This window comes from Salvelinus sp. IW2-2015, linkage group LG9, assembly GCF_002910315.2.
Source record: "Salvelinus sp. IW2-2015 linkage group LG9, ASM291031v2, whole genome shotgun sequence".
Lineage (NCBI taxonomy): Eukaryota > Metazoa > Chordata > Actinopteri > Salmoniformes > Salmonidae > Salvelinus > Salvelinus sp. IW2-2015.
The window spans coordinates 2,481,180-2,495,584 of NC_036849.1; the positions used below are offsets into that span (position 1 = coordinate 2,481,180).

General features: G+C 39.3%; 1 protein-coding gene across 1 annotated transcript; it reads left to right on the forward strand.

Moving 5' to 3' along the window:
* Positions 1 to 820: 820 nt before the first annotated feature.
* Positions 821 to 14,104, forward strand: LOC111968426 (thioredoxin-related transmembrane protein 1). Its single transcript, XM_023993953.3, has 8 exons — positions 821 to 1,092; positions 3,584 to 3,699; positions 4,153 to 4,198; positions 4,670 to 4,798; positions 7,944 to 7,989; positions 9,952 to 10,053; positions 10,384 to 10,450; positions 10,778 to 14,104. Exons 1-8 carry the CDS (start codon positions 890 to 892, stop codon positions 10,996 to 10,998), a joined length of 930 nt encoding a protein of 309 aa, XP_023849721.1. The 5' UTR covers positions 821 to 889; the 3' UTR covers positions 10,999 to 14,104.
* Positions 14,105 to 14,405: the final 301 nt, after the last annotated feature.

Here is a 14,405-nt window from a genome sequence, read left to right on the forward strand (position 1 = left end):
TGTCTTATTTCTAAATATGTAATTCATATTTAGCATTTATTTTTTGATTGTTTGCATATTGAAATATTTTGGACAGATATTAACATATATATTAGTGATGAGACGAGTAGACCTATAAGCATTACCAAATGTGATATTCTTTTTTATTTTACATACACGCACAGTGACTGCCAATATATTGTGAATTTGTTCATTTTATTGGGAAACATTTTCATGGGTAAGTTCATGGGTAAAAAAAAAATCTTATCTTTTTCTAATTGATTTACAATATTATATAACATCCCTAACATATAAAAATATCAAATTATCAAAGAAGTGCCTACAGTATTTGTCAAAATGTGACTTGTCCATAGCGTAATATATATGTTCGTTTTTTGTCTCTTGTTTTATGTATTATGTTTTTATTTAGGCTTTTTTTTGTTATATGTGATATATTTAAGCAATAAAGCCTGAGGGGTTGTGGTATATGGCCAATAAACCATGGCTATTGCTATTATAAACTGGTTGTCAATGTAATTAGAGCAGTAAAAATAAATGTTTTGTCATACCAGTGGTATACCGTCTGCTATACCACGGCGGTCAGCCAATCAGCATCCCGGTTTATAAATTGGTTTGTACAATATTCGTGTAACGCAAAAAAAGAAAAAGTAATGGGTTGCCACTAGTTACCACAGACACAAAGTCAAAATATCGTGAAAATGTTATTAGTTTTTTAAAATTTAAGGTGAGTTAGACATAATTTTAGCAGTATGGTTAAGGTCAGGTTCAAATCTGATTTTAAGAAGAGAAATTGTATAAATAGAATGGGTTTAGCCATAATTATGACTTTGTGACTGTGGTAACTAACAACGACCGAAGTAGAGACGGGCGACGACGAGTTGACCTAAACATGGCGCCCTTGCTGGATCATAAAATCGGCGATGCTATGTTGTCTTCTTTACCTTTGCGATCAAAATCGATTCTCCTAACATGTTCACTAATTTTGGTTATTTACTTGACGTCGCAGCCAGCTTTGGCCAAACCGAGTAGCCTCAAAGAGATCACTGACGGAAACTGGGAAGACATCTTGGCAGGGGAATGGATGATTGAATTGTAAGTACAGCTAGCAAGCATGCTAAGCTAACTGCTTAGCTAGCCATACAGCTACGTTGTTCTGCAATAGTCCGTTTTTTGTAGTCTTGAATCGGCACGTGTTGATTTTCAGACCACACCTAATCACCTAGTTCTGATCTTGATAAGCTAGGGTAGCCTTGGCTTTAGAACGTTCGCTACATTGTTGCATAGGCTTGTTGTTAGGTGTCTACATAGAATTAGCAGTGTTTCCTCTAGGAATTCTTTAAGCAACGGTGGCAAACTTAGTGGGGGTGGGAGGCACCATATAAAAAAAAGTTACCATCCTCTTGGCCACTGAGACAATTGCTGTTTTCAAGCTAATTTCCTGTAATTTTGTCATGGGGCAGAAAGAAATGTGCCGTTTTAAAGCCATTTTCTTGCATTTCTACACATTTTGCTATGGCGTATGCTGTGTTCTGCTATCTGAGTGACTCAAACATTATAACAAAATCTATGGGGCCCCATGACATTTTTGGAATTCCCAACAGAGATCATTGCAGTACGGTCTGCGTTTTTCATTGAGACCACACATATACTATTCACACTTGATTTTTACACTCCCAACTATGAGATGAGATGTAGACTACTTTACTTGAGGCAGCAAATTCTGAGAATGTGAATAATGCGACAAAGATGTGCTTTTATTACAGTAGGGAGGCTAATGTGTAGAACGCAGAAAGACTAACATTTCCAAATAATCTGCGGGACAACAAAAATGTGTTCATCCCAGAGTTGTCTGTCTTGACTGCCCGCTCCCAACAGCAGCATGAAAAATGCAGACCACTCTGCAATGATCTGTCGAGATCCGCATGTCACAGGCCTCTACATTATGGTGTAGTTGAGCTCTTAAAGAGGAAATCTGAGATTGCTACATTATTATTTTATATTTTTTTATTCTTTTTTTTTTACTCTTGAAGAATATAACTCTAGTTCAACTGTCTAACCCCATTAAAACCCTAAATATAAGCATGTTTTACTTCATTAATTGTAAACAGACACTGTATAGCTTGCTTTTAGCTTTTCTGTTTACCGAAAAAGGTGACTTTGTTGTTATTTGAACTGCAGGTTATGTATAGCGCTCAAAGCCTTCTCCGTAGGGTTTTCAGCTGTTAGTTTCTCCCACGATTGGTTGCATGTGATCTACAAATCCGACACTGTATTTTAACGTTTAGAAACATCAATAATCATCGCTTTTTTTTAAACATACACTACCGTTCAAAAGTTAAGGGTCACTTAGATTTTTTTTTTTCTCCATTAAAATAACATCAAATTGATCAGAAGAACAATGTAGACATTGTTCATGTTGTAAATGACTATTGTAGCTGGAAACAGCTGATTTTGAGTGGAATATCTACAGAGGCCCATTATCAGCAACCATCACTCCTGTGTTCCAATGGCACGTTGTGTTAGCTAATCCAAGTTTGTCATTTAAAAGGCTAATTGATCATTAGAAAACCCTTTTGCAATTATGTTAGCACAGCTGAAAACTGTTGTGCTGATTTAAATCAGCAATAAAACTGGCCTTTAGACTAGTTGAGTATCTGGAGCATCAGTATTTGTGGGTTTGATTAGTCTCAAAATGGACAGAAACAAAACTTTCTTCTGAAACTCGTCAGTCTATTCTTGTTCTGAGAAATGAAGGCTATTCCATTCAAGAAATTGCCAAGAAACTGAAGATCTCGTACAACGCTGTGTACTACTCCCTTCACAGAACGTCTACACTGTCCACACTGTTTCTGATCAATTTTATGTTATTTTAATGGACAAAAAGTGCTTTTCCTTTCAAAAACAAGGACATTTCTAAGTGAACCCACTACCGTTCAAAAGTTTATGCTTTCATATCAGCCCAAAATAATCTTTAAAATTCAAAGATATACTTACTGTAGCAGTTTTGCACAGATCCATATGCTGTGTGTGCCTCCAGTTGAACTACACTTCTTCACCAGTTACTTACACACAGGTGTTTGGAGCCCGCTAGATAGCTAATTAGCACAGGTGGCCTTGTTGTCTTTTGTCAACAAGCACTGTAACATGGAGATGTGGCCGTGTGGGAACTCTAACCCTATAAAGGTGTGTATGAAGTAATTATTTCTCGCTAATATGAAAGATATGTTTTGTCTGTTTCCAAAACCGTACCGCAAGCGATGCATTTTAACGTTCATAATGAGCATTGGGGCTCTTAACAAAAGTCCCCTGCCAGAAGATACTATCGTCCATGGGAGCTGAAGGTGGTTAGCGGTCAATGAATAGGGTAGGTTGTGTTGACCTAGCTACGGTATACTTCAGTGTCCATATGAAGAACTCTGATTTTTACAATCCTAGATATGGCTAATGTTGATCATTCATAACATGTTGACAACTGCTACCATTGAATCTTGTGTAGTCGTGCCAGCTTATTTTGTTTGAAAACTGTCTAGCTAATGTTATTGTCATGCCAATGTTTGGCCCCCAACTCACTCTTCCCCGGCAGCTTTGCCCCCTGGTGTCCGGCGTGCCAGCAGCTCCAACCCATGTGGAATGAGTTTGCCGACTGGGGGGAGGACATGGGTGTCAACATAGCGAAAGTGGATGTTACTGAACAGCCTGGTATGTATACTCTCCTTCCCTGGCTGACTGACTGACTGCCTGCCTGACCGTCTGCTTGTCAATTACTTCCCTTTTCACATTTCACAGAGCTCCGGGATGAAGTTTCCCCTAGGTACAGAACTGGGATCAGCTCCCTAACCTTAACTATTAGTAGGGGAAATGCTAAACTGACCCAAGATCACTGTCTATGGGCAACTGCACCCTACTCCTTTCATAGATAAATTAGGCAGGGAGGGGTCAGAGAGCTTTGTATTAAGGCCCTGGCTGTTTCCCACAACACCCATTATGTTTTGTAGTGTAGACGATGCATGTAATTTTATCTAGCTATAGTCCCACCATTACCAGGTTTGTGTAGACCTCCTGTAATATTAGTCAAGAGCAAGATGATGTTGGTGTCATTCAGAGATATTAAGCCATATTCACTAACATTCTGCTCTCCTTCCCGCACCTTAGGTTTGAGTGGACGATTCATTATCACTTCACTTCCGACCATCTACCAGTAAGTTCTCTCTTCCGTTACCCTGAAGTCACTGTATGTCTCATATCCTGTTCTTCTCACAGATGCATGGCAACAAACCTCAACTGCCAACCACTCTATGTAGACGGCACTCGGTCTCATCAGTAAATGTGATCATTTCAGTTTATAACCCTCACTGGAATGTGAGAGGCTGTTAGATGGCTTCAGACTTTGTCTGGGAAGACGAAATGTTACTGTTTCTTTCTCATGTCTCTTTTTTTTTTTGCTACTGCTGTGATCCTACGCCCAGTTTAGACACTAGCTTCCTATGTCGCTATAAAAAAAGTAAATGATTGTCAATGGTAAAACTGTAAATATATATAACCCTATAGCTTAGTGGCGCAATAGGCAAATAAACTACTTCTGTCCTTATTGTGGTTAATGCCACTATTGGCTTGTTAACCTGTCTTCAATTGTGTGCTATATTTCTATAACTGTGTGTGTGTGAATCAGCTGTAAGGATGGTGTGTTCAGGAGGTACCAGGGGGCTCGCACCAAAGATGACTTCCTAAGCTTTATTGATGAGAAGAAGTGGCAGGGCATTGAACCGGTGTCTTCCTGGTTTGGACCATCTTCCTTCATGTGAGTGGATTGTTTGAGCGTTAGTCTCCTCTCCAAACTGGGTCGTTCTGTGTGAAAATGAAACTAAATCTGTTTTGGATCTTTCTGAAATGTAATGAAAAGGTCAACTCAAGATGGGGATGGGCATGAGTAATCAAGAACTCGAGTACTCAAACTGACGTCAACTCAATCTTTAACCAGAGATAAAAAATAATTATAATACTGTAAAACTATTTGGTTTAAAGTTTGTCTTGAAGACGACGTTAATTTGCTTTGACTCTAGTGTTCCATTTGTACATATGCCTTTGAGGGACCAAAGAATATATAAGCCAAGCATCAGAGTTATGTTCCCTAAATTCCCTTTCCCTCCGTGTCTCACGCCCTCCCTCTACTTCTGCGCCTACAGAAGTAAAAGCCTAATTTAAAAAAACGTATCTAACTGACGAGATACACAAGCTACATTCCTTGCCAAATTATAGTTTTATCACAAATTCAAAATGGACTGGTTGACTGAAGTAGGGATATGTGTTCCAACAATGAGCTGCAGTTTTGGAATAATTGCGTCATTTTCTGCTTAGGCTATATTCCGGTTGTCACTAGTTACCACAGCCACAAAGTCAAAATTGGCTGTATCGTAAAAAATTATGAAAACAAGTGTTATTTTCGGGCTTAATTTAAGGTTAGTTATAAGGTTAACGGTGTGGTTAGGTTTAAAATCAGATTAAGATGCAAAATTTTACAGACAGGCAGGGTTTATGACTTTGTGGCTGTGGTAACTAACTTTAGTGGTGACCCTACTTTGTCAACTGCTAGTGGCCTTTAGAATTGGTTAGCCTAGGCTACTAAACATAGACAGGTTCCACACTGGAAATATGCAAAAACATTAGTTTTCATCAATCATTAAGCCTACTCACCAAACATATTTTGGCCATAATTCATCTCCATGCAGTGTTCAATGTAGAATTCTTAATCTATGTAGAAAATTCCACAGAACAGGCATAATAAACTCAATTGAACATCTGTATATTGAAAAGAAGACAGATTTTGGTTTGTAAACCTGCAATGTATTTCAGCAAAACTGTTGCAATATATAGATATATTTTTAATGTTATATAACATGTTTTTACTATAAAATAGTTGTCTTGACTGTGATTAGGGCTCGGGATATAACAACGTCTTGTCTGCTAAATTAACAAAACAATGCTATGCCATTGCACAGCTAAAGGCTTCTACACGCAAGCGCCACACTGCTGAGGTAACTACCTTTTTTGAAGATTGTGTTCAACGCTATAATATAATACACCTGTTAGCAACGGGTGTGGTTGAAATAGCCGAATCCACAAATTTGAAGCGGTGTCCAGATATTTTTGTGTATGAGGCAATTAGTATTTGTTATCTGTAGTGGATATTATAAATTGGGCATTGTTGCTCACTGTTGGCATATAGATAAATTAGAAATGTATTTTCCAGTGCCGGCCTTAAAAAAATCTTCTGACAGGTCAAATGCCCATTCCTGTTTAGAGCAGTGATCAGCAAACATTTTTGTAGAAAAGCCAACGGTAAAGCCTTGTCAGAGTTTCTAAACTCAGAGGCGCAACATCACGAGACTTGCGGGAACGGTGGCAAAACAGGCCAAGCAGACCAGGTTTGAGAAGTGAAAAATTCTTCCTTGGTGGTTAATTTTCTCAATCTAAAGGCACAACCTAGATTCAAGCCACAGTCTTAAATAGTTGAACGGTAATTACTCCAAACTCGCGAAAGTGTCAAACTGACACGTTAACATTTTCATCAAAAACGACTTTATATCGAAGGAGTGCCTTTGATTTGACCGCCTGTGCAGTTTGGCACGAGATGACCGTTAGACCCGATAACGTGTTTCTGAGCTTAGCTATCCAACGTCGCCATGACATCACCTACAAGTGTGATTGGGGATTTCTATTGGAGAAGCAGTTTCTGCCTATCTCAGTGTACTGTTTTTTTTCTTTCTCGTCTTGTGCTGTTGGCGGTAGGTGCAATTGATTCCTACTAGGTGCAATTGATTCCTACTAGGTGCAATTGATTCCTACTAGGTGCAATTCATTCCTACTAGGTGCAATTCATTCCTACTAGGTGCAATTCATTCCTACTAGGTGCAATTCATTCCTACTAGGTGCGAAGGGCTTTGGAAAAGTGTTCCCATTTTAACCATTTAATTTGTACGCCAACCCAGCGGACCACGAGAGCTAAATCAAGTGCACCTACTGCGCTGGCCAATCAGATCAAATCACAGTGCTTACAGTATCAAACCTTTTTGTGGATACTAACTTAACTTTTAAAAACCATAACCAGAGAGAGACTGTCAAAGAATACAGCAAAGAGCTGCTGTTTTTATGAGTGAGATCATGTGTATCAATAGGCTTACGTTTTTGTTATTAGCTGCTCGTAGTGTTTAGTTTGATATCGTGGAATATTTCACTTTCTCTGATCATAGGAACAACAACCTCATTCCTGCTGAGCTGTTTTTTATTACGTTAATGGTGCATAGACTTACATTTTTTTTAAAGCCACGTTTAAAAAAAAAAAAAAAAAAAAAAAAAAAATTTGCTTTTTGACTGTGAAAGTAATCTTGACTCAGAGGTTGGTGACTGCTTTCGAGGGAGGATGTTTCATACATATTTGTAGTTTCGGTCCAAAGGGATTGTTGCGATATTTAACACTATAACATGAGTGACTGTACCCAGTATGTGATATAGGGGTAGTTGACTCTACATGGAAATGTATGGTAGTTGTCTCATGAAGACCGCATCTTATTTTTACTCATTCTTAACCACAATTGTTCTTATCAGTGACACACACTACACTTCAGAACCACAGGAAATATCAAATACTACACTCCAACCTCTCCTGGCAGTTACTTGCCACTTAGTTTTAGGTTTAGACATATAACCAGCAGGCCCAAATGGCACCCTACTCCCTATGTAGTGTACTACATTTGACCATAGCCCTGGTCAAAAGTAGAGCCCTATATAGGAAATAGGGTGCCATTTGGGATGCGGCCATGCTTATTTCTCCCTCTGTCAGCCATTCTGACACTTTAACCTGGTTACTATCTTTGTTTTTGGCTGTTGATTATTAGATTCTCATTAAAAAGTCTTAAAGGTATTTATTCCTTTTCTTTCCTCTGCAGGATGAACACAATGTCAGCTCTCTTCAAGTTGTCAATGTTCATTCGGGTGAGTCCTGCTGTTGCCATCTCCCTGCGTGCTGTTAGACCCGATTCGTACCACACTTTGGAACAAGGCCTTTAGCGTTCTGGTCATTAAGTATTCATAACCCTTGACTTATTCCACATTTTGTGTTACAGCCTGAATTCAACATTAATTCTCACCAATCTACACACACACACTACCCCATAATGACAAAATGAAAACATGTATTTAGAAATTTTAACAAATGTATTGAAAATGAAATATGGAAATATCTCATTTACATGTTAGAATCATCTTTGGCAGTGATTACAGCTCTGAGTCTTTCTAGTTAAATCTCTAAGAGCTTTGTACAATATTTGTCAAATTTGGTTGTTGAACATTGCTGGACAACCATTTTCAAGTCGTGCCATAGATTTTCAAGCAGAATTAATTCAAAACTGTAACTCGGCCACTCAAGAACATTCACGGTCATGTTGTTAAGCAACTCCAGTGTAGATTTGGTCTTGTGTTTTTAGGTTATTGTCCTGCTGAAGGGTGAGTTCATCACCCAGTGTCTGGTGGAAAGCAGACTGAACCAGGTTTTCCTCTAGGATTTTGCCTGTGCTCAGCTCCATTCTGTTAAAAAAAATTATCCTGTAAAAACTCTCCAGTCCTTAGCATTACAAGCATACTCATAACATGATGGATCCACCACTATGCTTAAATATGGAGAGTGGTACTCCATAATGTGTTGTATTATATTTGCCCCACACATAACACTTAGTATTCATGGCAAAAATGCAATTGCCACTTTCTTTTTTTTTCTTTTCTTCAGTATTATTTTTAGGGCCTTGTTGCAACAGGATGCATGTTTTGGAATATTTGTATTCTGTACAGGTTTCATTTTCACTCTGTCAATTAGGTTAGTATTTTGGAGTAGCTACAATGATGTTGGTCTATCCTCAGTTTTCGCCTATTACAGCCATTAAACTCTAACTGTTTTAAAGTCACCACATTGGCCCCATCGTGAAATCCCTGAGTGGTTTCCTTCCTCTCTGGCAACTGAGTTAAGGACGCCTGTATCTTTGTAGTGACGGGGTGTATTGATAGTCCATCCAAAGTGTAATTAAAAACTTCACCAGGCTCAAAGAAATATTCCATGTCTGCTATATATATATATATATATATATATATATATATATATATATATATATATATATATTTTTTTTTTACCATTCTACCAATAGGTGCCCTTTGCGTGGCATTGGAAAACCTCCCTGGTCTTTGTGGTTGAATCTGTGTTTGAAATTCACTGCTCAACTGAGGGACCTTACATATAATTAATTTTGTGTGGGGTACAGAGACGAGGTAGTCATTCAAAATTCATGTTAAACACTTATTGCGCACAGTGATTCCATGCAACTTATTATGTGACTTGTTAAGCACCTTTTTTACTCCTGAACTTATTTAGGCTTGCCATAACAAAGGGGTTGAATACTTATTGACTAAAGGCATTTCAGCTTTTCATTTCTATTTAATTTATACACATTTCTAAAAACCTAATTCCACTTCGACATTATGGGGTATTGTGAATTGAATCCCTTTGAATTGAGTTTGACTCTTGAGCTCTAGGCTGTATTTTGCTCTCCCGGCTTGTCTAAAATGCATTATTTTGAATTTCCACAGCCTGCGGGTTCTCTCTCCCATCACCCTCATGTATAGACTCTAGAAAATTCCACTTTTACATTATGGGGTATTGAGTAGGACAGTGACTAAAAACCTAATTTGAATCCATTTTAAATATTGGCTATAACTAAATGTGGAAAAAGTTGAGGGGTGTGAATACTTTCTGAATGCACCCGTATAGGGAATAGCTGCCACTTGGGACACACTTTCACATGATTTGTGAACAATTTTAAGAGAATGTTCTTCTTAAACATGGTCAGGGTGGTTTTGACTTACTTTAACTTACCTTTTATTGCGTTCCTGTTGTCCTTTCCCCTCTAGCGTTGCCATAACTACCTGACAGAGCAGTTGGGTATTCCAGTGTGGGGCTCCTATATCATCTTTGGACTGGCCACACTCTTCTCTGGCCTAGCCCTGGGACTGGTACGTTAAAGTCATACTCATTGATATCTGATCCCTATGTGTTCTGTCTTTGATTTTAATTTGCACCGAGAATTTGATTTTACTTGCACTTTGATTTGAATGTACTTATAATGTAAGGTGTCCTGAAAGGCATCTGTCAACGTATTATTTAGTTGTATGTGCATACCCTCCGTAGTGGGCCACCTATAAAACAATGGCGCAATGTAGGAAAAATATATGACTTTGGATGTTATTGGAGGCAAAGAGCGCAAGAGATCAATATCTTACAGTAACATCAAGTCTGCTCTCCTCGATAACCTAACCAGCCTCCCTTGTGCCTCCTCTTCCCAGATACTGGTGTTCATAGCCGATTTTGTCTTCCCATCACGACGCTTTAACTCCCCAAACTACTACCAGAGTGAGTACGAGATGACGGAGAATCCATGTTCATGCGAATGTAGCTTTGTGAAATATGTAGCACTTTATGTGCCGACATTAAGCAAGAGCTCTTAGACAAGTTATAGAGGAAGAATACATGTAATCATTTATCGTCAACATTTATTTCGGAGAATGGACATTCGTCTTTTTTGTATTCCTCCTAAGTTGAGACCCAGCGACATAATCATGTGTGCATATATGTTTTAGTTTAGGCGCAATGGCATGGAGTGTGCGATATGTAATGTAACATATTTGTTAATTGTCATGTACTGTTATTCATATTGCCTTTGTCACTTTCCTGTTCCAGAGAAACAGACGATGGAACAAGCCAGGCTTATTCAGCAGCTGGAGGAAGAGCAGGAGGCAGATGGAGAGGAGGATGACGATGACGATGAAGATGGAGAACAGGAGGAGGTGTGGAGGCGAGTGTCTCCAGGGGGACGTCCCGAGGCCAGAGGGCCGGGTTACCCAGAGGAGGCCTTGCGAAAGAGGGTGGTTGGCAACCGTGAGGAGGAGGAGGACTCCTAGAGGCCTGGAGGGGAACTGCAGATGCCGCCTAACGCCCATGGGAGACGCAGCGATGATGGGGAAGCAGCCCGGTTCGGGGCCTGGGCTCATATTTCTAAAGCGCCTCCGAATAGGAGTATTGATCTAGGATCAGTTTAGCCTTCTAGATCATAATAAATATGATTACATGAGCAGGGGTGACTGATCCTAGATCACCACTCCTACTCTTTCATGCTTTATGAATATTAGACCTGCAGCAGAGTTCACAGCTTACACAGTCGACGTCGTACTTCCTGTATTCTCCCTCTGCTTCACCGGGAGTGCTCTGGATTCTGACTGCTCTGCTTTCACCACAGGCAGTCTCCTGGACTGGAGGTGCTACCGCTACTGTACACTCACAACACTAGGGTTGTGTTCATTGGCTATCTTTTGAAGAGAACAGACTGGGAACAGGCAGGGTTTATCCAAATTTGTCCAATCTAAAATGCTCATTTTCCTTTTCCATTGCGTGCCCTAATGAACCAATTTTAAATTGGGTGTGGTTTAGGTATGGAGTGCAGTAGAAATGGCCCCCCCCAAAAAATTGGCCACTTTTTTATGCTATGCATTTAGTTTTTATTGAATCTCTTTGTGTGTTGATTCATGTTTAACAAATGATATACAGCTTGTGTTTTGCGCATTTCATTGTATGATATATTCCATGTGATCTAATATGTACTTGTGTTTTTCTCCTTTTCACCATCTCAGAAATCCCATAATTTATTTTCATCCAAGTCTTCCATGACAGACCGTGCATCCACCCACCATGCTACTCCATAATGGTTTAGAATGGTTAAATATTGTGCAGAAGTACATCTGGATCCTCTTTCCCCCTCATGAGTGCAGTTGGCAAGCCTTTATACAGGAACCTGTGATCAAATCTCTTCGGGGCAGGGACTCTCCATGTTTCCATTTGGTCTTTAATCAGCAATTGCACAAAGGTGTTGACTTGAGTTACAATGCTCTGCTCTGGCTCTACAAGACTGGATGGTTTAATCTCTGCTGCCTGCCTGTTTTTTTTATTTATTTTTAAAATTAAGTTTCACACCAATGTATGAAGGATTGTGGTGCTAAATCTCCCTGGTGAATGTTGTTCAGTATGGATTATTAAAGAGCAACTGAACGTAATAAGGAATTTATCCTTTTAAAAACAGCTGTGGCATCGGTATGAGTCAAACAGTTATTCTAGTGTCAAAATTGACTATAAAGTGTAAATGGGATCATTTCGCTCCTGCAGTCAGTCTCATCCATAACAAGTTTGTGATATGATTAGGAAAAAATGGTGTGTCATGGAATGAAGGGTTCATTTCAATCCTGCCCCCAAGTATTCATCAATTTGGAGCACAATGCCATTATCAATTTGGTTTGTCATTCGATATCCTTATGGGGCTAGTTAGAATTACACAAGGTACATGGGGAAATATTTTAAAATATCAGTACCGCCAGATTTCAATTACTTATGTTAAATCAACAGTAAATTGTAGAAATGTGTATATATATCGAAAGCATTTGAGGCAACTAAAAGGTGTGCAATATGAAAATTATGTACCATTTACATGTCTAATTTATTGTCTGTCACTATCTCATACGCCGGCTCACAATTGACCCAGCGTCGTCCAGGTTTAGCCGGGGTAGGCCGTCATTGTAAATAAGAATTTATTCTTAACTGACTTGTCTAGTTAAATAAAAGGTTACATTTTAAAACAATTTGAAAAGGAAAAATAGCACCAACAATAGGATATCCAAAGTCAAACCAATTTTGGGCTGGCTGAAGTTTGCTTGCTAGCTAGTCTAGGCTACTTCCAGATACAAGATCTGGTTTGACGGTTTCAAGTTATCTAGAAGGGTGAGTAACTGTGTACTGTTTTGTCAGAGTGAAAGTACAAACACTTCCCTCATTCGAACACCCACATCAAAACATGCCTCCATAACCCAGGTCTTGTTCTCAGTTGCATTTACCGAATGATGAGAATTGAAACCGAGGCTAAATCAGGAAGTTCAGCTTCGCTTTAATACTGACTTCATAACCAAGTGGTAATTAGCAGTTGTGACGTCGTAAATACCAGTTGGATGCATTCACGTGTTTTAAACTTGTTGAGAAACGCTGATTGGTTAATGGCCAACAAGCGGTGTCAACCATAAACAAAAAGTACAGCTATCATGCTTGTGAACAAGTTGTAATGTTCAAAAAAACAGATTTATTTCCATATTTTTTTTGCATTTAAGTGCTGAAATGGTGTGTTATCGAGGTCATATTCTTAGGTGACGTCAGAGGTCAGCATGTGGGAGAAGTCGGAGCTCAGGGATGATGGACGAGTTTCCCGCTAGTAATTAGCAGTTGGAGAGGTGTTCAAGCGGATTTTTCCTAACAGGGCCATACTGTGGCGCGTTCACAACACCAACCTGTTACAAAGATATTGTGCTGTAAAATGTAAATAACTTTGTTTTGTCAATCTCCACTGTAAAGCTAATATCCACCCCTTTGTAAAGCTGGCAGTGGACTGTAATTTTGGATTTGTATCTTATGTTGTGTTCACCTGTGTGTGATGTTCTTCCATATTAATCAGAACGGTTTATTATTATTGATTGGTAATGGGCTGTCATGTCAGTCAGCCGTCAGACACAATGCATGCCCGGCGTTACACCTACAATTATTAAGGGAGTTCTTTAATAGCCTGGTCCCAGATCAGTTTGTGCTGTCTTGCCAACTCCTATGGTCACTCTGGCTCTTCTATTTTGGACAAACTATGGGTGTTTCTCAATATGCATACTACTGTGCTCCTCACTCCCATGCTCCTAGTGCAGTCTTTTGAGGGCATTCTCTCTTTATTAGGAGGAGAGTGTGGAAACGCATACATTTTACATTTGAGAAGCGCTGCACACTCCCGTGCTACTGCATTACCTTTGACCTTTTTACAGTAAATTGTGTCATCAACATGTCGGCTGCTCATCTACAGTATGCTGGACTTTCCTGGATCACAGCTACCCTTGATAACATGTAATATGTCAAACATTTGTAGATCTGAACATCAGATTCTGTTTAATATTGCATTATTGTCAGTAAAGCAATTGAGACTTTTTAAATCTGTTTTGTGTTTTGTATTATTTAGCTCCATAGAAATTTGGAAGTAAAGACCAACAAAATCCAACTTATCACATGGAATGTGCATGGACTCCATGATGAGGAGAGGGAAAAAAGCATGAGAAAAGAGGAGCTGGGTTGGAGAGGCCTATGCTGCCGGCCACTGTAGTAACAGCAGAGGTGTGGTGCAGGTATAGGGTGCCCCCTGGCAGAAAAGACAGAACTAGACATGCGCATGGTGATCCTAGTCACCGTGCTTCTGCATTGCTTGCTGTTTGGGGTTTTAGGCTGTGTTTCTGTACAGCAC